This window comes from Microcaecilia unicolor, chromosome 5, assembly GCF_901765095.1.
Source record: "Microcaecilia unicolor chromosome 5, aMicUni1.1, whole genome shotgun sequence".
In the NCBI taxonomy this organism is placed as follows: Eukaryota; Metazoa; Chordata; class Amphibia; order Gymnophiona; family Siphonopidae; genus Microcaecilia; species Microcaecilia unicolor.
Window position 1 is genome coordinate 45,622,521 of NC_044035.1, and position 26,477 is coordinate 45,648,997.

A 26,477-nucleotide genomic window follows, 5' to 3' on the forward strand; every position below is an offset into this window, starting at 1 on the left:
GTCTCTGAAATGGTGACAAAGAAGATGTTTTCCTTTGTATTGACATTCATATGGGTAAGAATGAACATGAATGTTTTTGTAATGCTTATTTTCTGTTAAGGTAAAATTCAAATATTATTCTGATTTTATATAGACAGAATAAGTTAACCCATGTAAAACTGTATATTGGCTTTTTTCATCTAGGTTAATATCGCATTCAGATCAGTGTCACACCAATTAGAAAATCTGGCTACTATTGAGGCATTATGGGCCCTGTTTGCTAAGGCGCGCTAGCGTTTATAGCGCATGCTAATGCTAGAGACACCCATATATTCCTAAACATATTAGCTCATCTACAGCGCGGCTTAGTAAACAGGGTCCTATATATATATCCAGGCATCAGAAATATACTAGAGGACACACTTCAGGTCTTTTTTTTTTCTTTTTTGTTTTTCTTACAGGGTGATTGCAGTTTTTTTGCACCTGGAATTAGCATTGCATCTTCAATAATATATGTTTATAACAATTCTATCAAGGCTTGTTAATACTGATATGGATGCCAGGTCATATTGAGAATATAAGGCAAATGGTACTATTGGGTCCTGCAGTTTCTTCTTGATCATATGTTTAAAAGTTGCTTTTGGACTTAACTAAACATTGCAGCATTTTAAGTTGATGAAAGCATAATGTTGAGAGCACATGTGACAACATAGGTTTGAAAAGAACGCAGTTTTTTGTATGTACTTTAATATTTGTGCTCTGTTGCATTGTGGATTGTATGCTGTACCTTTAACATTGGGATTAAAAGACCTTCCTCATCTCCTAAATGACAAGTGCACTTCTTTCTATCAGCTCGGGGTTTGGACCACATTGCTGAGAACATTCTGTCATACCTAGATGCCAAATCACTGTGTTCTGCAGAGCTAGTATGCAAGGAGTGGTACCGGGTGACGTCGGATGGCATGTTATGGAAAAAACTAATCGAGAGGATGGTCAGGACTGATTCTCTTTGGAGAGGGCTGGCAGAGCGAAGAGGATGGTGAGAAAGCATGTTTTAGCTGTTTCTTGCTGTTCCAGCGCCATCGGTGCTGAATGTTTAGTGCCACTTCAGTAGTAGAGATTTGTTGAAATGACCTGCTGAATCAGCCAGTTGGACAGTTCATTATCCTGAAGTATAATTATCTGTGTAGAAGCCTAATAACCCTCAAGGCGAGAAGTTTTACTAGCGAGTTTGAAGTTGCTCTGTTAACACAAAGGTTCCAATTTATTAGAACTTTTCTTCTCCTCTGGGTTGAGTCCTTTATATGTAATTTTGTTTCCATGAGTGTCCCTTAGATGTCTTCTAGAAAGCTTTATAAGAATATTTCATAAACAAGATAACGATGATAGCTTGTGCTTTCCATTATAGGTGAGTGGATGTATTGCTATTAAAATATATTACGACAGAAGTCTGAAACATATAGACATTTCTGAGTAGCCCAAATCATCTTAAAATATATGAAACTATAATATGCTACATCTGATGATATCCAAAAGGAACAATGGGCGTATTTTAAGTTATTTGAGCTTTTGGATGAGTTAGAATGTAGCAAATACATGCAAGTGTCTTTTGTGTTTTTCTTTGACAAAAATAATTTTACTTTTAAAGAGAGGTAAAGCACTAATAGCCAAAATTAAATGAAATGCAAAAATATTTGACATGATAGGTATTAGTAATTCACTGTATAGCTTTGCACATCTGTATTCGATTTTTAATAAAGCTGGTGCTTACAAAACCACCACAGAATTGAGCAGGGTTGACACTTTGTTCTAAGAGATACCTAGGATTTAGATATCGAGCCTGAGTTGGATGGTTGAAATTAAGATGCTTTTCTAAAATAATTCTGAGGATAATTTTCATCATATTGGCACAGTTTGTACTCTCTCTTATTGCTGTGCCTATTGAAAAAGCACAGTGTTTTAAAAGAATTGGTAAAATAAGGTAAATCTACAAAGGAGTATCTATTCAAAAAAAAAGAAATAATTTATTACATGCAACTGAATAGAGGGCAAACTTCTTTGGTAACATGGGGATTTTCAGTTTCATGTACCATATTCTTTGCAACCTTAGTATATGAAGACATACATTCCAATTCAATAAATATTAATTGGGGAGGACTACTTAATTTTGACTGAATGCTTTCAATGAATGATGGTTACAAGACTGTTGTACTCCCTAGAATAATGAGCTTCATATTTCTCCATTTTTATTTGTCAAGATTTAAATCACACATTAAACACCCATGTGATGCTTTTGTTTCTCACAGTTTGATGCTTTCTTTAACAATTAATCATTAGGCTTTCACCTTTCAGCTTAACTGCTTGAATATGTATAGAGAACATGCATAGCATCTCTTTTTTTTTTTTTAATGGATCCTCCTCAAAATGTAGTCTAATGATGTACAAAGGAAATCACATTCATAGACTTTGGGACATTAATTATATTGTAATCAAGAGCAGTGGGAGAAGAGGGAAAAGACAGGGAAAATATTTCTCTGATGCCAGGATTATACTCAAAAGCATTTTCTGCTTGTCTCCAGTTGTCAAGGCAGGTTGCCAGTCAGAATGGTAATTAGTACACCCATGGTGGGGTTTACTAGCTTACACACCGTGTTGGGTAGTTTCTTAACTTCAGGATGAGGAATTAAATATTTTACACAGCATTAAGTGATTGCCATTTACTCAGTTCGGTAGCAGAATATCTAACCAGGGAAATGAATATTTTAAAGCTGCATTAACCACATGAAATATTTTATCAAAAAGGAGTGGTCTAGTAGCTAGAGCAGTAGGCCGAGAACCAGGAAAACCAGAATTCCAAATCCAATTTCTTGTGACCTTGGCCAATTCACTTCTTCTCTCATTACCTGAACTATTCCACCTTGCACATTACTTGGAAAGGTAAGAGATCTAGATAGATAGTTCTAAGTGTGTGTGTGTGTGTCTGTGTGTGTGTGTGTTTGAAACAATATGTACAGTGGGGGAAATAAGTATTTGATCCCTTGCTGATTTTGTAAGTTTGCCCACTGACAAAGACATGAGCAGCCCATAATTGAAGGGTAGGTTATTGGTAACAGTGAGAGATAGCACATCACAAATTAAATCCGGAAAATCACATTGTGGAAAGTATATGAATTTATTTGCATTCTGCAGAGGGAAATAAGTATTTGATCCCCCACCAACCAGTAAGAGATCTGGCCCCTACAGACCAGGTAGATGCTCCAAATCAACTCGTTACCTGCATGACAGACAGCTGTCGGCAATGGTCACCTGTATGAAAGACACCTGTCCACAGACTCAGTGAATCAGTCAGACTCTAACCTCTACAAAATGGCCAAGAGCAAGGAGCTGTCTAAGGATGTCAGGGACAAGATCATACACCTGCACAAGGCTGGAATGGGCTACAAAACCATCAGTAAGACGCTGGGCGAGAAGGAGACAACTGTTGGTGCCATAGTAAGAAAATGGAAGAAGTACAAAATGACTGTCAATCGACAAAGATCTGGGGCTCCACGCAAAATCTCACCTCGTGGGGTATCCTTGATCATGAGGAAGGTTAGAAATCAGCCTACAACTACAAGGGGGGAACTTGTCAATGATCTCAAGGCAGCTGGGACCACTGTCACCACGAAAACCATTGGTAACACATTACGACATAACGGATTGCAATCCTGCAGTGCCCGCAAGGTCCCCCTGCTCCGGAAGGCACATGTGACGGCCCATCTGAAGTTTGCCAGTGAACACCTGGATGATGCCGAGAGTGATTGGGAGAAGGTGCTGTGGTCAGATGAGACAAAAATTGAGCTCTTTGGCATGAACTCAACTCGCCGTGTTTGGAGGAAGAGAAATGCTGCCTATGACCCAAAGAACACCGTCCCCACTGTCAAGCATGGAGGTGGAAATGTTATGTTTTGGGGGTGTTTCTCTGCTAAGGGCACAGGACTACTTCACCGCATCAATGGGAGAATGGATGGGGCCATGTACCGTACAATTCTGAGTGACAACCTCCTTCCCTCCGCCAGGGCCTTAAAAATGGGTCGTGGCTGGGTCTTCCAGCACGACAATGACCCAAAACATACAGCCAAGGCAACAAAGGAGTGGCTCAGGAAGAAGCACATTAGGGTCATGGAGTGGCCTAGCCAGTCACCAGACCTTAATCCCATTGAAAACTTATGGAGGGAGCTGAAGATGCGAGTTGCCAAGCGACAGCCCAGAACTCTTAATGATTTAGAGATGATCTGCAAAGAGGAGTGGACCAAAATTCCTCCTGACATGTGTGCAAACCTCATCATAACTACAGAAGACGTCTGACCGCTGTGCTTGCCAACAAGGGTTTTGCCACCAAGTATTAGGTCTTGTTTGCCAGAGGGATTAAATACTTATTTCCCTCTGCAGAATGCAAATAAATTCATATACTTTCCACAATGTGATTTTCCGGATTTAATTTGTGATGTGCTATTTCTCACTGTTACCAATAACCTACCCTTCAATTATGGGCTGCTCATGTCTTTGTCAGTGGGCAAACTTACAAAATCAGCAAGGGATCAAATACTTATTTCCCCCACTGTAGATATAGATATCAACAAACAGGATCGAGTCAGGCAAACAAGTGTGTAATGTCATCTGACAGTACCAGGAATTTAGTGCTTCCAGAATGCAGAACTACTGTATTTTTCGGACTATAAGACGTACCGGACCATAAGATGCACCTAGGTTTTAGAGGAGGGAAATAGGAAAAAAAAAATTTTCCTTTTTCCCTCCTCTAAAACCTAGGTGCTCTGGTGCGTCTTGTCCGAATCCCTCCCTCCGAGTTTGGGATCGCCCTCCCCCCGGCCCTGTCACCACTTCTCCCTACTCACGCGATCTTCCCTGGTGGTCTAGTGACGTCGGGGCAGGAAAGAGCCCCCTCTTTCCTGCCCAGCGCGCTGCTCTCCATCCTCCTGTATGCATTGCTGCCTGACGGTCTCGGCGAGATTCAAAATGGCCGCCGAGAATTGAAGTCTCGGCGGCCAATTTGAATCTCGCCGAGACCGTCAGGCAGCAATGCATACAGGACGATGGAGAGCAGTGCGCTGGGCAGGAAAGAGGGGGCTCTTTCCTGCCCCGACGTCACTAGACCACCAGGGAAGATCGCGTGAGTAGGGAGAAGTGGTGACAGGGCCGGGGGGGGGGGGGAGGTAACCCTGACGGCGATCCGGAACTCGGAGGGCGGGCGGGCGGCCTGCCAGCCAGCCAGCCAAATCTACCTTCGGACTATAAGACGCACCCCCCATTTTCCTCCCAAATTTTGGGGGAAAAAAGTGCGTCTTATAGTCCGAAATATACGGTAAGTGTAAAGTTGTGAGCATACACAGCCCTTTCTGCACACAGCTATCTCTTGGTTTTCCAGTTTTATCCACTCTGCTGAATGGATACAAAAAGAAAACTGCCACCTTTAGTGAGGCGTTTCTCCTCTTATCTGTCTTCCAATATTGCTTTTGTTCATTGTTTAAGTAAAAGTAACTACTAGAATCTTTCACGTCTGTATTCAGCCTCCATAGTTGTTGCTATTTTTTTTAAACACTAGTTGTGTTGGTAAAAAAATATCCCAATATTGATCGCCACTATCCAGATGGTGGACAGTGCTGAATATCCAGATAAGGCAGTCAGTGCCCGAAGACAGTATTCTATTTGTAAAAAGGTGTTGCAAAGTCAGGATTCTGTCCTTCCCCTCAGTTCAGTAGAAAGGTCTAGAACTTTGATACATAATTCGAGGATCCTGATTTGTCTTGCATGGACTATAACCAGGAGAGTGTAATCACTGCCTAAGGATGTTTCCAGAAACTTGAAAATATCACTTCAATTGTGTCAATCATTATGAGGCAGATGGACTACTATTTGCACAGAAGTATGAAAGAAAAAAAATCTGCACAAAGGTTGACTATCTTGCTCACTCCAATAGATCCTGTTCTTCTGCGGATGTTCTCTACCATCATGTGCAGTGACTTTAAGTCCAAACAGAAAGGAGCAGTGCCAGGGATCTTTTAAGTGGCAGAAGCCTCATCTGAGAATTCCAGGACTAAAGTACAGTCATCCTCAATACACTCATATAGCTTCAAAACTGCCCTTTAAAGCACTGGAGAAGCACCGATATCTCAGCACAGATGACTGTCAGAGTACAGGCTCTAAAGTCATTGGAAGTATTTCCTGCAATATCTGTGCCTTCTAAAGAATTTTACAAGTCCCCGTAGCATTACCCTGAGGACAGACATCTCCATGCCCTCCTAGTGCAATTCATGACAGCTGTCTTCCAGCACGCACTTCATTTCATCTATATCCGTCCAGCAGAGAACCTGCACAGTGATCTTCAGTCTAAACTGCAGTCTACTCCAGTTCTTGTATAGCCACAGATTCTTCTCTAGCAGTTTAACTTCCTCTACCATAGCAGCTGTACATATTCCTACAAAAGATGTCTTTGCTGATAAGATACATAGCAGAGCTGGCGCGAAAACGTTCTCAGGGGGATTGTCCTTGAGACAGCTCGTGTTACAGTGAAACATATGTCGGACAATGGAACCCCTGGGTCCGATGGAAAAAAGGATTTAAAAAAATAAGTTATATCATATATATTTAAAGTTATTTGTAAAAACTAAGAAAGATATCAGAACTGACCAATGAAGAAGCAGATGTTGCTCACATTGCCAAAAAAAACAATAGTTTGTTGGCAATGAACATCACTGAGGTCATTTAGAACTATATGTATATAAAAAAAGATATTGAATGGTTGTTTGGAAAATTTTCATCAAAGTATTGACTTCTTTATATTTGGCTGGATACCTGAGAAATTTAGATTATTAATTTTGTAAAGCATAATGGTTAAGATCTTCCATAAGTCCAGTATCAGGAATAAAGCACAGCATGAGTGTCTTAACCCATAGGCATTACTCTTGCACAGAGAGAATCTCATTTGTCACAAGATACATTGTTATCTGTGGTCTTCTAACTCTGATTCCAGACTGCAAAGTTCATTCAGTGGATGTCCAGAGATGTTCTCTTTCCTCTTCAGCAAGAAGATCAAAAGTTGATCATATATATGTAGCCTTTCAAAATATATTTGAGTACCAAAGGCCATAATATTATTATTATTAACATTTGTATAGTGCTACCAGATGCACGCAGCGCTGAACACCTGACACAGAGAGTGCAGCAGTTTTGTTTGTGTCAGATCCCCCTAATAATTCAGCCTGCCACTAAAGAAATGGTCTGAAAATATAAAGTTAGGCCATCACCTGGATTCAGTGAAGTCCAGCTGTCTCATTCTTCAGTAGCAGTTAAATCGGAAACGAAAAAGGCAAAGAAATGTAGAGAGGTTTTTAAATGCTACTTGGTAGAAATCACATGAATCAATTTGTCTCCTTCATGGCTTGGATTTTCCTGTCAACTTCAAGAAAACCTTTCAACCTACCAACTGGATTTCAGTCATAGGACCTGTTTTGGACACAGATCAAGCAAAAGCTTTTCTCTACAAGGTAGATGCCTGTCACTAACGCATTATGTCCAAAATGTTCAATGCTCCCCATCAGTTTCAACAATAACTTCTTGCAGATATTGATGCAGTTGCTATGATGGTCTTTTCCTGTCCAGTTTAATGTGATTGGTTTATCCAGCCTGTTTCTACCCAAATTTATCCATCTGCTTCAGTGCAGACAAGGTTACAGACAGGATGTCACAACCCTTCCTGTTCAGAAGTATTCCCGCACCACTGGACTATTCTTGTATCTTGACAACAGATGTTTCCAACAGGCGGTGGAGCCCATCTTGGCACTCCACTCACAAGGGAAGCCAGGTCTTAAACAGGACAAATGCTCCATAGCAATCATATGGAGCTCTTTTTTTTTTTTTTTTTTACTTCCTCTAAGTATTTACACATAATCTTCAGAGTCAGTCATTTTTACAGGTAGGCAATCAAGTTGCCATGTTTTGTATCAACGGACAGGGCAACACAGATTTCCTTTACCTGTGCCAGAAAGCAATATGAGTTTGGGAATTTGATTATCATTGTGTAATAATCCCATCCACTTAACATCCTGGGCAGACAAACTAAGAAGAGCTCTTCAGCCCCACAAGTGGTCTCTGGACCATTGAGCTTTGCTAGACTTTTTTTTAATGTCTGTGACAATCCTCAAAAAAACTCATTTGCCAGTCCTAAAAATGCAAAACTGCCACCTTTTTTTCAGTTCATCTCTCACCATATCAGCTGGTGAGGGATGTGCTGAGCTTAAACTGGACCAATGTATTCTTATATGAATAATAATCCTTCCATCCCTTTAATAGCAAAATAATGTACGTTTCAAATACATAGCACAATTATTCTCATAGCACCATATGGTCTTTATCAGAACTGATTTGCTGTTATCAGAAGCTCAGTTCTTCTTCCTTTCAGGGTTTAATCCTTGCAAACTTTGATAATACAGAATAGGAACTCTCTTCTGGATCCAGACCTCAAACTTTAATCCTAATAGAATGGAAATCGAGCAGCGCTTAATTCTCATCCTTTTTCTACCAACACCATTCAAAATATCTTGGTGGCCTTTCACCAGATGCAGCTGTGCCTTTAAATGGAAGAGTGTTCTTACTAATGGTAATGCCTCTATTTGGTGTCTCCCAGACACTGTACTACAGTATGTTTCTCTGAAGGTAAGCAAGACAGAAAGTCCTTACAGATGGGTGGCATCATCTAATGGAACCTACATGGAAAAAGGGTCTCTCCAGCCATAAAAATTCTGGAAAGCTTTTGAGAAACCAACTGGGCATGTGGTCCATTTCCCGCCCACCTCAGTCTTCATTTTCTGTGGCACCAGTATGACATGATGTTGTGTTCTTACTAGTTTCTAATTTTGACACCTTTTTTTGCATTTTGTCACATGTGAACCTCTTCTCTTGCCCCTTCAGAATCCAGAGCAAAGTTTTTGATTGCTTTCAAGTTTCCTTTTTCATTCAGTCACCCTCTGCCATGGCCACCATCTCTTGGGACCTGGAGAATTCAGGTGGGCCTATTTTTCAAGAATCGAATCCATTTGATTTCACTGCAGCTGTATTTTTTGGTGATATACCACAAAGGAAGCCCCCTTGAGCAGTGTTAAAAAGTGCAGTTGGGGTGTCAGAGATTCGTAGCCATGAAAACCTGAGTGGAAAAACTCTTCAGTTCCTCTTAAGACCAGTACATTGACACCAGCATTGGAAGTGTTGGTCGTTAAAAATTTAGGAGCTGCACCAGATGTCAAGGATGTATCTTCGTCGAGATTACATCATTCACCCTTGATAATGAGTGTTGACTGAGGCCACAGGGAATGAACAATGATTGATTCCCACATGAAGCAGAGGAAGGATTCATCCTTTTCCTCCTCAACATCAAGTGGAAACTGGGAAGCAATGGGGCATAGCATTAAGAGCACTGACTTAATGGCAGCAGATGCACCTACAAAGCATTCCTCTTCAACATCACCTGCTTCTCTCCCTTCGAACTTGACATTAACAGTCGTCTTAGAGGATCCCAATTTTGAAGATTGACAAGAGGCTGGCATCATTCTTGCTCAATGTGATGCCTTTGCTTTGACAGTTGTACAACCAGCTCCCAAGACCTACACTCTTCCTGAAAGTGGTTCATTGATATCAAAGCCTCAAAGGGCCTCAGAGTTGGTGTTAGCCATGCTGGTGTCTATTTTCAGTGCTTTAGGTGAGGAAATTTCCTTGATGTGCAGAAGTTCATCTGCATCTGGATGCTCTCAATCAAGGGTGCCTCTACTGAGACATTGGGATATAGTTAGGCTCAGATCTGCACATCCCCTTTTCTGGATCTGGTTCAGAGCACTTATGGGATTCCGTTTATGAACCTGTTGAATTGTACTCTTTATCCATGAAAGGAGAAAGTCTCATTCGGAGGACCTCACCTTCCCTAATTTTTTCAAGGAAATGTTGGATACCATTCTATATAAGTAGATATGGAAGAGGAACACAGGGAGGTCAATTGGCATCCTCCAATTCCCCTCCACAACCCCAAGGAAACTGTGCTAGTGCCTATTCACAGAATTCTAAAAAATGTTCAGAAAATGATGTGTAAAATCCCCATTTCTGTACATTCTGTGAATAAGAAAACTGACTCAAAGCATAGAGTCCCGAAGGCTCCATGAAGAAGCAACATCTTCTATATCATTCAGTTCTAGATGAATCTGCTTTCAGGAGCACATGTCCATTGGGTGTTATGGAGCTACAAGCTGTTTTGAGAGTTGAGAAGTCTGGGGGCATTCTGTAGTGATTAGTGATCTAAGGTGAAGTGCTGTACCTCGCCATAGGGCACTCTCTGCTCTCATGCTACATCTTTGTCAGGCCTGAGCTGACATGAAAATTCAGCTATACAAAAGGAGTGTGAAAGAAACTGTACTAGATTTTAACGCAGTTTTTTTAAATATAGGAGCAGAATGATTTGCTTGTGTTTTGCATATATGTCACACTGAATGGTTGCTGATCTTTAAACAAAATGTAATATTGAGCAAAGGGAACATAAGTAAACACAACACGGTTTGTACATTATTATATTATTTATTTAAGGAACAAAGTTATCCGACACATGTGAAAAAGTAACTGCCTTCTAAACTTAATAACTGGTTGTACCACCTTTAGCATCAATAATTGCAACCATGCGTGAGATTTGCATGCCCTGCCTCTACTGCATGCAGATCTCTCTCATGTATATTCATTGTAGATATCCTGAAAACCTGACTGGCTGGGGTGCCTCCAGGGCCAGGTTTGTGAACCACTGAGCTAGGGCCTAGTTTTCATGCTAACCAAAATATATACATTTACTGGACTCTTATACCAAGTATATTTAGAGTGAATGTTGTGCTCTCAGGTGCTGGTTGATTCCCATTGAGTTAGAACAAAGTGGTTGCCTGACCAAAACCCGGTAGATAATTTTCTTTTCATGATGTTGAACTCCATTCTGTGAAAACTGCCAAAACAAAATGATTAACTTCAGTAGGTGCCAATGTGCTTATTTATTTATTGGGATTTAATAACCACCTTTATGAAGAGATTTATGTACAACAGGTACAGTTTGAAATAAAACTTGCAACAGCATAACAATAATATAAACATAAATACCATAAATGAGGTAAGCTTGGAAACAGCAAATTGAAACCTAATAATAGGACTACCATGAAACAGTATAAAAACACTGCAGAACTATGTAATAGAAATATGATAAATGTCAGTACAATACAAATAATACCATAACAGACAGCATGGAACAACATTCAAATAATATAGATATGATGCTAATGCTTTTTTACAATACAACTTACCATGTAGCAAAGGGGCCATGTGGGGACAAGACGGGTAGTATAGTCACTTGAGATAAATAGATGGGTGGCTAAACTTTAATTAGATTGTAATTAGATTGTCGAGCAGGGACTGTCTCTTCATGTTCAAGTGTATAGCGCTGCGTACATCTAGTAGTGCTATAGAAATGATTAGTAGTAGTAGGCAAGTGGTATGCATTCAGTATTGGAATGCCTGTCCCAACCTCACCAATTAGGTGTTCATTTTGGAAATAATTCATGGTAAATGAACACTGTAGGCAACATGAAAAGCTGCTGTCATTTTCCATTGATTTATCAAACTATAAATTTTGATCCAGCTCAGTGGCTCAGTAGCAAGTGCTATTCATTTCTAAACAGAACATCCTCTCTTTGATGCTTGGTCATCTGCACCCTGGCCCAACTGGGATGCTGTGGAGGTTAGCATCTTAGTTTTTGGTGGAAACAGTGTTAAGGAAATCAAAAAGGTGGCACCTGGTGGCCTAGTCTCAGGATCAATGCTACACTGATTGGGGCCAGTGTTAAATATGATGGGGCCCAGGAATGAAGTGTGGTAGGGGGTTGCAGAGCTCACCATAGCATCTTGTTCAGCTTTAGATAGCTTCAGCTTTAGATAGGTTTGGTCGGTGCACCCCTGTAGCATGGAGGCCCAGGGCAGTTGCTCTGTTTGCACCTCCCTTAACACCGGTACTGAGTACTGACAGTGACCAAATTGAAAGCAGCAGAAGGGTTTCAGTAGGTAAAATCCTTGGGTAGTTGTGAATGAAGGGTCATGGTACTAGGTTCTGTTCCTGGTTCCAGTTGAGCTGGAAAAAAGGCCTAAAGTCTGTACTCTTTGCAATAAGTAGTTAGCAATGGTTATCAATCAGGTCCATGAATTTTCACTAAAGATTCATAAAAAAAAAAACAAGGTCTGAACAATATGATGAATTTTAGCATTCAGCCATTTCTTCATGCCTGCCTTTGAGTGTTAATTTTAAAATATATTAAATGACATTATGTTTCTTGCATGTAAAGAAAATTGGGGACAGCTTTATGCCGAACTATCAAAACATTGACATCAGATATTTCCTGCTTTTCAGGGGTCAGTATCTGTTTAAAAACAAGCCTCCAGATGGAACTACCCCACCAAATTCCTTTTACAGAGCACTTTATCCTAAAATTATTCAAGATATTGAGGTAAGACTAATGAAAATATGAATTTTCTGTCTTTAAACAATTTGCATTGATTTTTCAAGTAACACTTACGAGAAAAACTACACTGGCTCCCACTTAAGGAACGTATCGCTTTCAAGGTATGCTCACTAGTTCATAAAATTATCCATGGAGATGCACCAGCTTACATGTCAGACCTGATTGACTTACCATCTAGGAATGCCAAAAGATCATCCCGCACATTCCTTGACCTGCACTTCCCCAGCTGCAAAGGAATGAAATACAAACTAATGCATGCGTCAGACTTCACCTACCTGAGCACGCAGTTATGGAATGCACTGCCGCGCAGCTTGAAATCGATTTACGAAAGAACGAACTTCCGCTGATTACTGAAGACCCATCTCTTTAATAAAGCCTACCACAAAGATGAACCAATGTGAATATGCACAACTCGCCCATTTATATTCAAAATTGTCTCTTAATATCTGCTTGTATACTATTACTTTGTTTTATTATCATCATGCTGACCAAAACCCTGCAATACTAACTGTTAATTTACTAACATTCTTCCACTATTCATGATGTATTGTAAGCCACTTTGAGCCTGCAAAGAGGTGGGATAAGGTGGGATACAAATGCAACAAATAAATAATAAATAAATAAGTATCTATGTAGATATGAAGCCATTGAAACATCAACCTACCCCATCTGTTTCCAACACACACACACCCCCCACCCCCCTTTCATACTCCAGTTATAGCTAATTTCAGTCCACAGAAAGAACTTTGGACTTACCACACCACCAACTTTTGAAACTTGAGCTCTTCAACATTTGTTTCCTCTATATTCACGTTCTCCAATTCACCCACACTGACTAAAGTTCCAACTCCACCTTGAAATACACTGCAGACCACCCTCTCAATTATGGGAGGCAACCCACATTTCCAGTTGGCCAGTAGAGTTCTCCTACCAGCAGAAATTAACTTTTTAGCCAGCTGGGTCTGTGGTCCCTCCCCCAACTCATAGGTAAGGTAAGCAAACAGCTGGGTTTTCAGCTGCAAGGACACCTCTCGGTTCCTTTTTTGTTTTTTACAACATTTTGCACAAATCACCAGTATTCCTTTATAGCTGGCCACTTTCCCAAAATATGGGACAGTGTTTCTCTGTCCACAACCCCACCAGCATACATCACCCTTTCCTCTCTCCAACATATTTAGCAATTTGACATCTTATATCCTGTCATGAACATTTTGTATTGTTGTTCCATAATATTAACTGACTTCAAGCATTTCCATAATAATTTGAAGAGAACATGCCAGTTCTATTCCCCAGTTACATTTCCCAGCTCCTTATTCTAAGTTTCTGCACCTCCTATTGGTTTTTTATTGAAAATCTCTTGAAGAGCACTATATATCTTACTTAACCTACTCTTAGTTTGTGGCCTCAGCAACACCTCCCTCTCTAAATTGATTGGCCCCTTAGAAAATTGTTCCATATTGTCTTTTTTTAACAAAAGATCCCTCAACTGAAAAGAGGTGTTTCTTCATTATCCTGCTAGACCAGCCCAGACACCTGGGTTAATGTCACCCCTCCCAGCAGGACACCTGGGTTAATGTCACCCCTCCCAGCAGATGAAGTCAGCGACATCAATCCTGTCTATAATAAGCTATATACTCAAGTCACTTGCCAGTATTCTCTGCCTCTAGCAGATAGTGCTGCTAGTCCTGCCAAGTTGCTACCTTGCGCTGTGGGATATACTCCCATACCCCCTGGCTACTGCGATAAGCCTAATACACAGGTGATCCCGCCTCCAGGGCCTTCACAGGCCCAACCACCCACAACCCCATCACAATTACCTGAACCCCAAACTTGTATTACCCTTGATAGTCCTACAACTGTGCATATCCTCGGTACCGCCCCTATTTCAACATAAAATTTTCCCACTCCTGCATCTGGCATCATGTTTTTAGACACTTCTTTTTCTAACTGAGATGGGGAAATTCCACTCTATAACTGGCACTTTAGAGTTTCCATTTTGTTTTCTGATTCTCCATTTTGTTTCATGTTTCTCTGACCAATTTTCCTAATTTAGATTATTTAGGCCTCAATCCGGGCTTAAAACTAGGCCATGCTTTTTTCCAGCAAGCTCCTAGTTATGCCAACCATCAGATTTCTGACTTGGCCTATGTCTCTAGTAGCCTCAGCTCTATGGCTCAACCCTCCACCATTCCAGTGGGGGTCTCTGGCTGTATTATATCTTATCAAGTGGTAAATGTAATTCCTCCAAAACCCACCAGAAACCAACTGTACCCACATCTTGGTGCCCCCCTTCACCCGTAAGGGCTATGGTAGTGGTGTACAGTTGTGGGTAGTGGGTTTTGGGGGGGATTTGGGGGGCTCAGCACACAAGGTAAGGGAGCTACCCTGGTAGCGCTTTATAAATGTTAAGTAGTAGTAGTAGTAGCTATGTACCTGGGAGCAATTTGTGAAGTCCACTGCAGTGCCCCCTAGGGTGCCCAGTTGGTGTCCTGGCATGTGAGGGGGACCAGTGCACTACAAATGCTGGCTCCTCCCACAACCAAAGGGCATTGGCATATTTGAATGTAGGGAACAACTGTTGGATCCGTGAGTCTTATGCCTGATAGGAGTCTCCCAGAGATGCAAAGAGTGAGTTCTAGCAGTTAGTAGAGAGGCAGGTATGGATTGTACCATAGCTTCTGTTTCTCCTTTGCTTCTGACAAGTGCTCTTTTGGTAAGACCTGTTTGCAGTATTCTTGGTTTGATATGGAAGCTATTGCGAATTAGGGAAATTTTTGTTACCATATGTAAATACCTTGACAAATAAAGTTACCAGGCTGGAGGCTGAACTGGAAAGCAACATTGTGAAACTATCTGCTGCTGAACCATAAGTTGAGAAGCTTGAAAGAATTAACTGAAGCAGCACAAGCTTACCAGCTAATGCTATTAAAGTTCTTTCTTCTTTGTGATTGATAGTGGAAACTCGGTATAATGCTACGCAGAGTTCAAATCTCTGAATTCTTAATTGTCCTACCATCTATTTCCCTCCTTGTAAGATTTTAAAAGATATATGATAGAAATACTTATGGTACCTTCACATAATCTTGCCCCATTAGCTTATGTTTATTATTTACCAGAAGAGAGATCTAAACTATAAATTCCATAATTTCCTGGATATTTCTAGACAGACTTTGAATAGAAGGAAGCAGTTATTCTGTTGCGACCCGAAATCAGAAATCTTCCAATAGGGAACATCTTTTTTCCTTTAATTCCCCCCAAAATATATTCTAATTATCAGTCGGCTGTCTTTTTTTGATCCTTCTCACTTTTGACCACCTTCCTCTAAGATACTGGCAATGAGTATGGTATCCCTGTCATGATTAGGGCTTGAAGTGTTAGTTGTGGGCCAGTGGGTGGATAGTTGCAGTCTTTTCTTATATTATATCTATTCTAAGTTGCCAGATTGATGTTTTTCCTTAATTCCTCCCTTTATCATCTTGGAACCCTTATTAGTAGAGGACTTTTGCTGTATTCATTTATATATATATATATTATTTTTTTTTTTAATTTTGTGTTGATGCTATGAATCAGCTTGCTTGGAAATCTATATATATTAAAAAACATAAATAAATAAATAAATATGGTCCACCTACAAAAGACCCCTTAATAAAATAACTGTGAAAAAGTACACGGGGGGGGGGGGGGGGGGGAGGGGACCTGCACCTTCTCATGAATATTCTATTTTATTTATTTATTGGGATTTATTAACTGCCTTTATGAAGAGATTCACCCAAGGCAGTATACATCGGGTACAGTCTGTCATAAAACTTACAATTTTGTTAACAGCATAACAATAGTAAAATAACCAAGATTAAACATAAATACAATAAATTTGGTAAACTTGAAAACAGTAAATTGACACCTAATAATATAACTACCAACAGTATCAAAATATACAAATTGTATATGTTTATTCAGTCATGGTGATACCATGACAGAGCAATGTAAGACACATAGAGCCTGCAAATATGTGGGAATATGTGGGATACAAATGCAATAAATAAATAAATATACACATTTAACAGCACTGGAATTCAAATACCAGAGATTTAATACATTGTTAGCACAATAATAATGATACACCTAATAAGCATGCATTAGAACATTCAACTAGCATAGATATGATGCTAAAGATTTTCTACTATACGGCTTGTCATACAGCTGAGGGACCAAGAGCTGATATATAATGGGAAAAAGATGCGTAGTACAGAGTCAGTTGATATAATTTGATAGTTAGCTAAACTGTATTTTAATAGAGAGCCATGGGTTAGGTTTAGAATAGAGGGGTTTGTTTTGTTTTAAAATTTAAAAAAAGGAGTCCCCTTGTATGCAATTCTGAATGGAAACATTCATATCCATTTATTTATTTATGTGTGTATAACTTTAAATGGATAAGAAATGCGTTTAAAGTTAAACATTTATCACCACTAAGGCAGCAGTTCTAAATATAGGTACAACAAAGGGACATGCTTAACACCAGCTCTATAATGGCTTAAGGGTGCACCTAAGCTGTCATAGAATATTAGTGCAAAATTGCACTGGTGTGCCTGCAGTTCAATGTCTGGCGTAAGTGAGCATTCCTAAGTGTGTTGTGCAAATGATGATATTCTGTAAGTTGCCCATGCTCTGCCTATGTGTACGCTTCCTGACAGGTGCATGTTAAGTGATTTAGGCACACTATTTATGGAATAGTATCTGGAACTTATACATCTGTTGATTATTGGTACTAATTACAAGCATAAGCACCACAAGCTGAAGTAATGGAAATATGTTATCAATGTTAAACGTATCTCTGCAATATTATTCTTTGGTAATTTCATTCTCAATAAAAATTGTTGAATATACAAGCATAAGCACTACTATTCTATAAAATGCACTATCAGTACCTACATTTAGGCATCGGCTTAATGAGTTGCCTTTTAAAGCAGTGAAAACAGCCTACGACCACCTAAACTTCAGGAAATCACTAAAAACTTCTCTATTCAAACAGGCATACCCCACCAACCCAACTTAGATACCTTCACTCTGCAACGCAGCAAAACCCAAAGATCGAAATGGACACTATATAACCTTTCTTCCCCTCAACCTCCATTGTACCTGACACACATATACCTTATTCGACCACAATATCACCTTGTATTTGTTTCTCTTCCAGACTTGGCGAATGCCTTATTCAACCACAATATCACCTTGTATTTGTTTCTCTACCGGACTTGGCGAATGCCTTATTTAACCACAATATCACCTTGTATTTGTTTCTCTACCGGACTTGGCGAATGCCTTTATGGTACTATGTAAGCCACATTGAGCCTGCAAATAGGTGGGAAAATGTGGGATAGAAATGCAACAAATAAATAAATAAATGTACACAGGTAACTTTAAACAGATATTGCAAAACGGATAACTTATAAGACCACCTATAACCCTTCACAAGCCATGTCCTGATTTTAAACAAATAACTTTTGACCATTTAGGGCCATAACCATTTAAAGTGGCACAAATGTTTTCCTTTGCCCCAAGTACGAAAACTTATATTATGAGCCCACTAGGAACATGGAAAGTACCAGCTTATAGTAAATATAAATTGCTTTAGTTGTAGGAAGGTGGTATATCAAATCCATGACCTTTTAACTTTTACCTTTTCAAAAACAAAAAAAAGGAGTGTTTGGCACTAACATCAACTGCATTAGTGTGTCTGTATATTATGCCCTAACACCCGTATTCTATATATTGCACCTTAATTTCCATGTGGAAATCAAAGTATATTCTATAACAATGTGTGTAACTTGGTTAACTAGCTAATCAGCACTGTCAATTGGATGTTAACAAGCTTAATCAGAACTAATTGGCATTAAGATTTATGCACACAAATTGCTAAGAGTATTCTGTAATGTGGCGCGCCTAAATTCTAAGTCACATAGTTGAAAGGGCGTGGGCATTTCTAAAATCTATGCGCGTTGTTATAGAATACACCCGCTCTGCACCTAATTTAGGTGATGTAAATGACCACAACTAAATTTGGTCGCGTGGAGAAGCACACAGCGTATTCTATATACCATAGGGTAATTTAAGCTTATTCTATAAAATTTAGGTGTACTTTAGAGCAGTGTTTCCCAAGTCCAGTCCTTCACTGCATGCAAATCTCTCTCATGAATATTCATTATGATTCCTGAAAACCTGACTGGCTGGGGTGCCTCCAGGACCAGGTTTGGGAACCACTGGCATATACTAAAGCCTCCAAGCCTTCACAAGACTCTTCTGTCCTATCTTGATCATCCCACGGACAGTTAGGATTTACAGAATGTGAGCATAAGAGAATAAAAATGGCTATACTGGGTCAGACCAATGGTCCATCTAGCCCAGTATCCTGCTTCCAGCAGTAGCCAATCCAGGTCACAAGTACTTAATAGAAAGAAACCCAGTTAATAGCAATATTCCATGTTAATAATCCAGGGGCAAGCAATGGCTTCCCCCCATGTCCATCTTAATAACAGACCATGGACTTTTCCTCCAGGAACTTGTTCAAACTTTTTAAAAACCCAGATACACTAACTGTCGTTACCGCGTACTCTGGCAACGAGTTCCAGAGTTTAATATTCTTTGAGTGAAAAAATATTTCCTCCTATTTGTTTTAAGTGTTTCTTTGTAATTCCATTCAGCGTCCCCTGGTCTTTGTACTATTTGAAAGAGTGAAAAATCGATTCACTTTTACCCGTTCTACACCACTCAGGATTTTATAGACCTCAGCCTTCTCTTTTCCAAGCTGAAGAGCCCTAACCTCTTTAGCCTTTCTTCATATGAGAGGAGTTTCATCCCCATTATAATTTTGGTCGCTCTTCTTTGAACCACATTGTCCGTTCATAGAGAAATGTGCATAAACTGGAGATTCTGTAAGTTCACTTTTTTCATGATCAGTTTGGAGAAGAGAGAGTTGAGAGAGGAGATATGATAGAGGTCTACAAAATTTTGAGCAGAGTGGAATGGATAAACATAAATCAATTTTTACTCCTTTAGAAGTACAAAGGACATTCTATGAAGTTACAAAGTATAATATTTAAAACAGATAGGAGAAAATATGTTTTCACTTGACACATAGTTAAGCTCTTATTGCCAGAAGTCGTCGTAACAACAGTTATAAGTGGGTTTAAGGTTTGCACAAGTTCCTGAAAGTCCATAAACAGTTATTAAGGTAGACGTATGGGAAACCACTGCTTTCCCTGGCAATAAGCAGCATAGAATCATACTATATTTTGGAATCCGGGAAGGCACTTATGGCCTCAATTTGCCACTGTTGGACACAAGATACTGGAATTAAAGTATCGCTGTTCACCTAATATGACAATTCTTATGTTTTTATGATGTAAACTATGGATATTCTGAAAGTGTAATTGGCCATGGGATCACCAGTGCCTGTTTGGTAACTCCTGGGTTACAGGATATCTCATATTTATTGGCAGTTGACCTGGACTAGGTTTTAGGTCCTTTGGTTTAAAAATCTGAGATCACAATATTACATACTGATTAGGGGGTTCTTTTACAAAGGCGCGCTGAAAAATGACTTGCGGTAGTGTAGGCGCGGGTTTTGGGCGCTTACTGATCCATTTTTTAGCTTGCCTATAGAAAAGGCCTTTTTTTTTTTTTACCGAAAATGGACGTGTGGCAAAATCTAAATTGCTAAGCATCCATTTTGGGTCTGAGACCTTATCGCCAGCCATTGACCTAGCGGTAAAGAATCCGGGCAGTAATGACCTATGCCGGGGGTGGGCAACCTCGGTCCTGAAGGGCCGCAGCCCAGTTGGATTTTCAGGATTTCCACAATTAATATTTATGAGATCTATTTGCATATAATGGAGGCAGTGCATACAAATAGATCTCATGCATAGTCCAAGTTTCTAAGTTTATTTAAAATTTGATATACAGCTCAACTGAAAATCTAGGTGGTTTACAACATTAAAATATTCACAGAAAGGAAAGGAATGTCAATAAAGATAAGAGAGAAAAACAACAACAAAAAAGTCATTCAGGAAATCCTGAAAACATGACTGGGTTGTGGCTCTTGAGGACCAAGGTTGCCCACCCCTGACCTATGCACATCAAATGTCACTTGGCGCGCGTCCGTTATGCATGCCCAAGAATAAAAATATTTTTCAGACGCGTGTATCAGACGCACGCCAAAAATGAAATTACCACAAGAGCCACGTGGTAGTCAGGTGGTAACTCCATTTTGGTCCACGTTGGGCGCACGTAGACACGTGGCTTAGTAAAAAGGCCCCTAGATGCATTTTGTGGAATTGCATTCTCAGATTGCATACATAGATCTAACATGGTCACTCCTACATGTTTAAAAAGGCATACCCTAAAAGCTTGATATCTGTGACATAACAACACTAAAGTTTGTCATAGTCTTTACACAATTTCTCCCGTAGTAGGATCACCTTTATGCGATCCTACCACACGAACCTTATCCTACCACAACAACGCCTTGTATTTGTTTACTCCGGAGCCTGCACACAGCTCTCCGGCACAATGTAAGCCACATTGAGCGTACAAATAGGTGGGGAAATGTGGGATACAAATGTAACAAATAAATAAATTCATTCATTAAAAAGAATTTAAAATATCTTGATTTTTATGGATTACAGTTTTGCAGTTTGAAATAGTAGCCAAGTCCCATCTATGTACTAATATCACAAAAAGGGTGTGAGCTCAATCCAAATTCTCTATCTGAAATTTTAATATTTTTATTTCATTTTCATGTTATTTCTTATATACCATTCCAGCAGTACATGTATCGTGTGGTACAGTTTACAATTAAAAAAAAAATTAGAAATGGAGTCCCTTTTTACTGAAGGATCAAATTCAATGGGGATATCCTGAAAACCCCAACTGCTGGGTGTGCCCCGAGGACTGGGTTGAAAACCCCTGCCTTAACGTGTGGTTAATGCGTGAAAACAGGCTACTGCACAAACACGTTAAAATGTTTTATGTTATTTTTCCTGTTTCTGTGCGTTAAACTGTGCATTATTTAATTTTTATGAATTTTTCTCTGCAGGTACATGGCACAGAGCCTTGACGTGGAAGCATTAATCAGCTTGCACATTATGATTAGTATGTGCTAACTGGCTAACACAGAGTTAACGGAAGAACATTTAGTGACTCCTAAATAAGAGGTGCTAATTGTTCCCACGTTAATTTTTTTTTGCAGATACTGTGCACTAATGGGAACATTAGCACATCACCTGCAAATAAACAAAAAGAAAAAGCTCTAAAAAAAAGTACCACTTTAAATCTGGGTTTAGTGTGCAGTAAAGTCCCGCATTAAAAAACGTTAAGCCCAGATTTTACCGCACTTTAATGAAAGGGCTCCAAAAGCACATAAAAATAAAAAGTTATACTTCCATAAACCTAATAGAGACTTCAGATCTTAACCACTGAGCCAACACAGCCTTCCATTTTAACCCATCATTTTTTATTTTTAAATAAATAGTTGGAAGTACTTCACCTTATTGCCAGTCTACTAAGCATTCATTTTCATGTATTTAGGGAACACCCTAGTTGGCCTGCCTGGAGCCATGATAACATTTAGCAAACATGGCTCTAACTGCCAGTTTGCACGTTATACCTATGGAAACTAACGCGGTTTGCATACTCTAACATTTAGGGCCCTGTTTACTAAGCCACGCTGTAGGTGCACAAACATTTTAGCGTGCTAACAATAGAGACGTTCATAGAATATAATGGGTGCCTCTGTCATTAGTGCACGCTAATTTTTAGCTCGCACTAATAAGCTAGCACACCTACAGCGCAGCTTAGTAAACAGGGCCCTAAGTAAAAAACAGCCCTTAATAATGTATTTCTCTGTTAACCTTATGTGTTTATTGTTTTATTTTTGTGCAGCTAGGTCATGGCACAGGTTTCATTACTTGTTAATAAAATGAGGAGGTGTAATGCTCCCTGATATTCCTAATATAAAGAGTTTATAAAGATAACTATTCCTGCTTTTCCTTTCTGGCCAAGTGCAGACTTTAAAGTGCATGATCAAAAAGATTGTCATGTAATATTTTCATCTCCAAATACAGATGATAGAATCCAACTGGCGATGTGGAAGACACAGTTTACAGCGAATCCACTGCCGAAGTGAGACTAGCAAAGGTGTTTATTGTTTGCAGTATGATGATCAGAAGATAGTAAGTGGTCTCAGAGATAACACTATCAAGGTGAGGATCAGCTATTCAGTCAGTTTTATTGTGATTTACAGTTAGAAATGAAGCTGCCCCCTTTATTTTGTTAGAAATGTATTTTATTCATTTTAAAGTCTATATTAGTTGACACTGAATTTTGTTACATCCCATTCTAGTCAAAAATACTCAGTGGTGAATCTTCGAGGAAGCATGAATTAAATAATTTGTTCTCCTTTTTCCAGCTTGTTAAGAATTGTTCATGTGATTCTCGGAAGACAACAGGATGACAATATTCTTCCTGTTATGCAGCACCATCCAAAGGAGCCCACCGCAGTAAGCTGTCCCCAGCATTCCTTCTCAAATCTTTTGGAAGCTGCCTACTATGCAGGCACACATCTTCCCACCTGCTGTTGTCATGTTAGACCAGCTCAATTCTGTCTTTTCCTTGGAGCAGTATGGACATGTTCGTTGTTTCTCCCCATAGCTTGTCTTTGAATATTTTCTTCTTCATGTTTTGCAATGTTCTATTGGCTTGCCAGTTCCTGTGTAAGTGTCTAATGGTCCTCTTCTCTCTTTTATTTCTTTTAATCAGGTTTTTCAGCACTTCTAACTTTTCTTAATTTTCCATGGTTCACTAGACCTTCTTAAGCCTTAAGAACCTGGTCAGGAATTTTTCACCTTTGAGCCATTTGATTTCGCCTCTGCTGTTTTTCCTTAATATGTCACAGAAAGCTACCAGTGGTTTTGAAAAGGGTACCTAATGCAGTAGGATTATGTCCCTCACCAACATCCATAATTTGTGCCTGGGGCTCAGTCATAATTTCTCCTTTTCTATTAGATTGTAAGCTCTTTGAGCAGGGACTGTCTTTCTTCTATGTTTGTGCAGCGCTGCGTACGCCTTGTAGCGCTATAGAAATGCTAAATAGTAGTAGTAGTAGATGTCAAGAAGAAGTATTAGAGGCTGAGAAACGGACTGTGAATGGATTTTTGGTGCTTCGGAGGCTTTGCTTTCTAGGTCTCCTGAAGCTGTATCAGACATTGGGGATGCATCAACATCAAGAGGGCCTCCCCCTTTCTCTACATTTAGTGTTGATAGCGGCTTCCAGGATCAAGCATCCTCTCCTGAGGGATAGGAAGAATTCATCGTTGTAATGAATGTCGAGGGACTCCAATGCTGTTGCCAGGCAGAGGCCAAGAAGCATCGGGGTCGAGAGCACCAAGGCATTCAAGGTTATTAATACTGCACAGGATGAGGGCCACTTACTCTCCAGGGAACCAGATGGGGCACAACAGCCTCCATCTAGCTAAGACCAGGTCACCGATACTGCCCCAATAACTTCGAAGGATGTGACCATTACAGCTGAGACCCAGCCTCCATTGATGGTAGCCATCGAGGAGCAGTTCAGGGTTGTGTTTGAAGAAGAGATGGGGTGTCTTCTTCCCAGCAAGGAGTTATGGCATCAAGGACATCGATGCCAACTCCTCAGGAGCCTCAACCTATCCTTGGAGACCCATGCACTGCTTGCAAGGAGCACATCAACACCAAGGCCTAAAGGGCCTCAGGTATAGTTTGTATCAAACTGACGTTGGTCTCCACCTCGGGGAGGGGGGGACAGATACTCCTTGGAGAACTAGGGATCTCCAGTGCCTCAATGTCCCTGACCTGAGCCTAATCAGAATGTCAAACATGCGAGGCAAGCAGAGGCTTGGATGTCTCCAAAGAAATACTTCTGAGTGTCTGATTGTGACCATTCCTGGATGTATGAGGAGGGACAAGAGGGGGTGCTTTGGTCTATCCTCAAACCCTTCCCCTACACATGAAAGCAGAAAGTCACCTCCAGAAGATCTCTCCTGTTTTTCTTTTTTTTTTTAATTTTGTGCAGGAGATGGCTACATACATCTCATTTGATTTAGAGACTGAGGAAAAGCCTAAGGCTGAGATATTGGACATCCTTTAGTTTGATGCCCCCACCCCGCAAAAAAAAGAAGGCTATGACAGCGCCCATGCATAGGATCCTTTTGGGACAGATGAAGCAGTAGGAGACATCCCGCACAGCAGGTGAGTAAGATTGATACTGTATATAGAGTCCAGAAGGCTCCATGATTCATGAAGCTTCTTCTTCCTTACCATTCCATGGTGGTTGAAGCAGCTCTGAAAAGAACCAAGAGTTCCAAGACTCAATCCTTAGTGCCCCCTGTGAGGAAGGCCCAGACCTTGGAGTCTTTTGGGAAAAAGTTTTATCAGAACATTGTTTTTGCCTCCCACATAGCTTCTTAGTAGATCTTAATAAGCATGTGCTTATGGAACATTGTTCACAGTGTGGCGGAATTTGTAGACACTCTCCTTTAAAATAAGGCTGAGGCACTCTATCAGCTAGTAGCCAAAGAGCTGCAGAAAATATGTGGTCCGGGAAACATATGATGCTTTCAGTATGGTGTGCAGTGTTTCCGCCATTGGTATAGGGCTGTGCAAACTCACCTGGCTGTGCATCCCAGACCTAGAACCAGTAGTTCAGGAGAGGCTGGCAGACATTTCATAATGGGGAGACAACTTTTTTGTGACAAGGTGTAAGAGGTAGCAGACCTCATTAAGAAATGCTCTGAAACCATCAAATCACTGTCCTGGCCCACTCCAGTCTGGGGTTACAGTGGTGGAAATAAGTATTTGATCCCTTGCTGATTTTGTAAGTTTGCCCACTGACAAAGACATGAGCAGCCCATAATTGAAGGGTAGGTTATTGGTAACAGTGAGAGATAGCACATCACAAATTAAATCCGGAAAATCACATTGTGGAAAGTATATGAATTTATTTGCATTCTGCAGAGGGAAATAAGTATTTAATCCCTCTGGCAAACAAGACCTAATACTTGGTGGCAAAACCCTTGTTGGCAAGCACAGCGGTCAGACGTCTTCTGTAGTTGATGATGAGGTTTGCACACATGTCAGGAGGAATTTTGGTCCACTCCTCTTTGCAGATCATCTCTAAATCATTAAGAGTTCTGGGCTGTCGCTTGGCAACTCGCAGCTTCAGCTCCCTCCATAAGTTTTCAATGGGATTAAGGTCTGGTGACTGGCTAGGCCACTCCATGACCCTAATGTGCTTCTTCCTGAGCCACTCCTTTGTTGCCTTGGCTGTATGTTTTGGGTCATTGTCGTGCTGGAAGACCCAGCCACGACCCATTTTTAAGGCCCTGGCAGAGGGAAGGAGGTTGTCACTCAGAATTGTACGGTACATGGCCCCATCCATTCTCCCATTGATGCGGTGAAGTAGTCCTGTGCCCTTAGCAGAGAAACACCCCCAAAACATAACATTTCCACCTCCATGCTTGACAGTGGGGACGGTGTTCTTTGGGTCATAGGCAGCATTTCTCTTCCTCCAAACACGGCGAGTTGAGTTCATGCCAAAGAGCTCAATTTTTGTCTCATCTGACCACAGCACCTTCTCCCAATCACTCTCGGCATCATCCAGGTGTTCACTGGCAAACTTCAGACGGGCCGTCACATGTGCCTTCCGGAGCAGGGGGACCTTGCGGGCACTGCAGGATTGCAATCCGTTATGTCGTAATGTGTTACCAATGGTTTTCGTGGTGACAGTGGTCCCAGCTGCCTTGAGATCATTGACAAGTTCCCCCCTTGTAGTTGTAGGCTGATTTCTAACCTTCCTCATGATCAAGGATACCCCACGAGGTGAGA

General features: G+C 40.4%; 1 protein-coding gene across 2 annotated transcripts in view; it reads left to right on the forward strand.

Moving 5' to 3' along the window:
* BTRC (beta-transducin repeat containing E3 ubiquitin protein ligase) overlaps positions 1 to 26,477 on the forward strand; it is a 417,532-nt gene that overhangs the window by 330,705 nt on the left and 60,350 nt on the right. For both annotated transcript variants that reach the window (XM_030202848.1, XM_030202849.1), the window contains 3 exons: positions 832 to 1,018; positions 12,452 to 12,548; positions 22,682 to 22,819. In XM_030202848.1, coding sequence (XP_030058708.1) covers positions 832 to 1,018; positions 12,452 to 12,548; positions 22,682 to 22,819 — 422 coding nt within the window. The remainder of the gene's footprint in view (positions 1 to 831; positions 1,019 to 12,451; positions 12,549 to 22,681; positions 22,820 to 26,477) is intronic.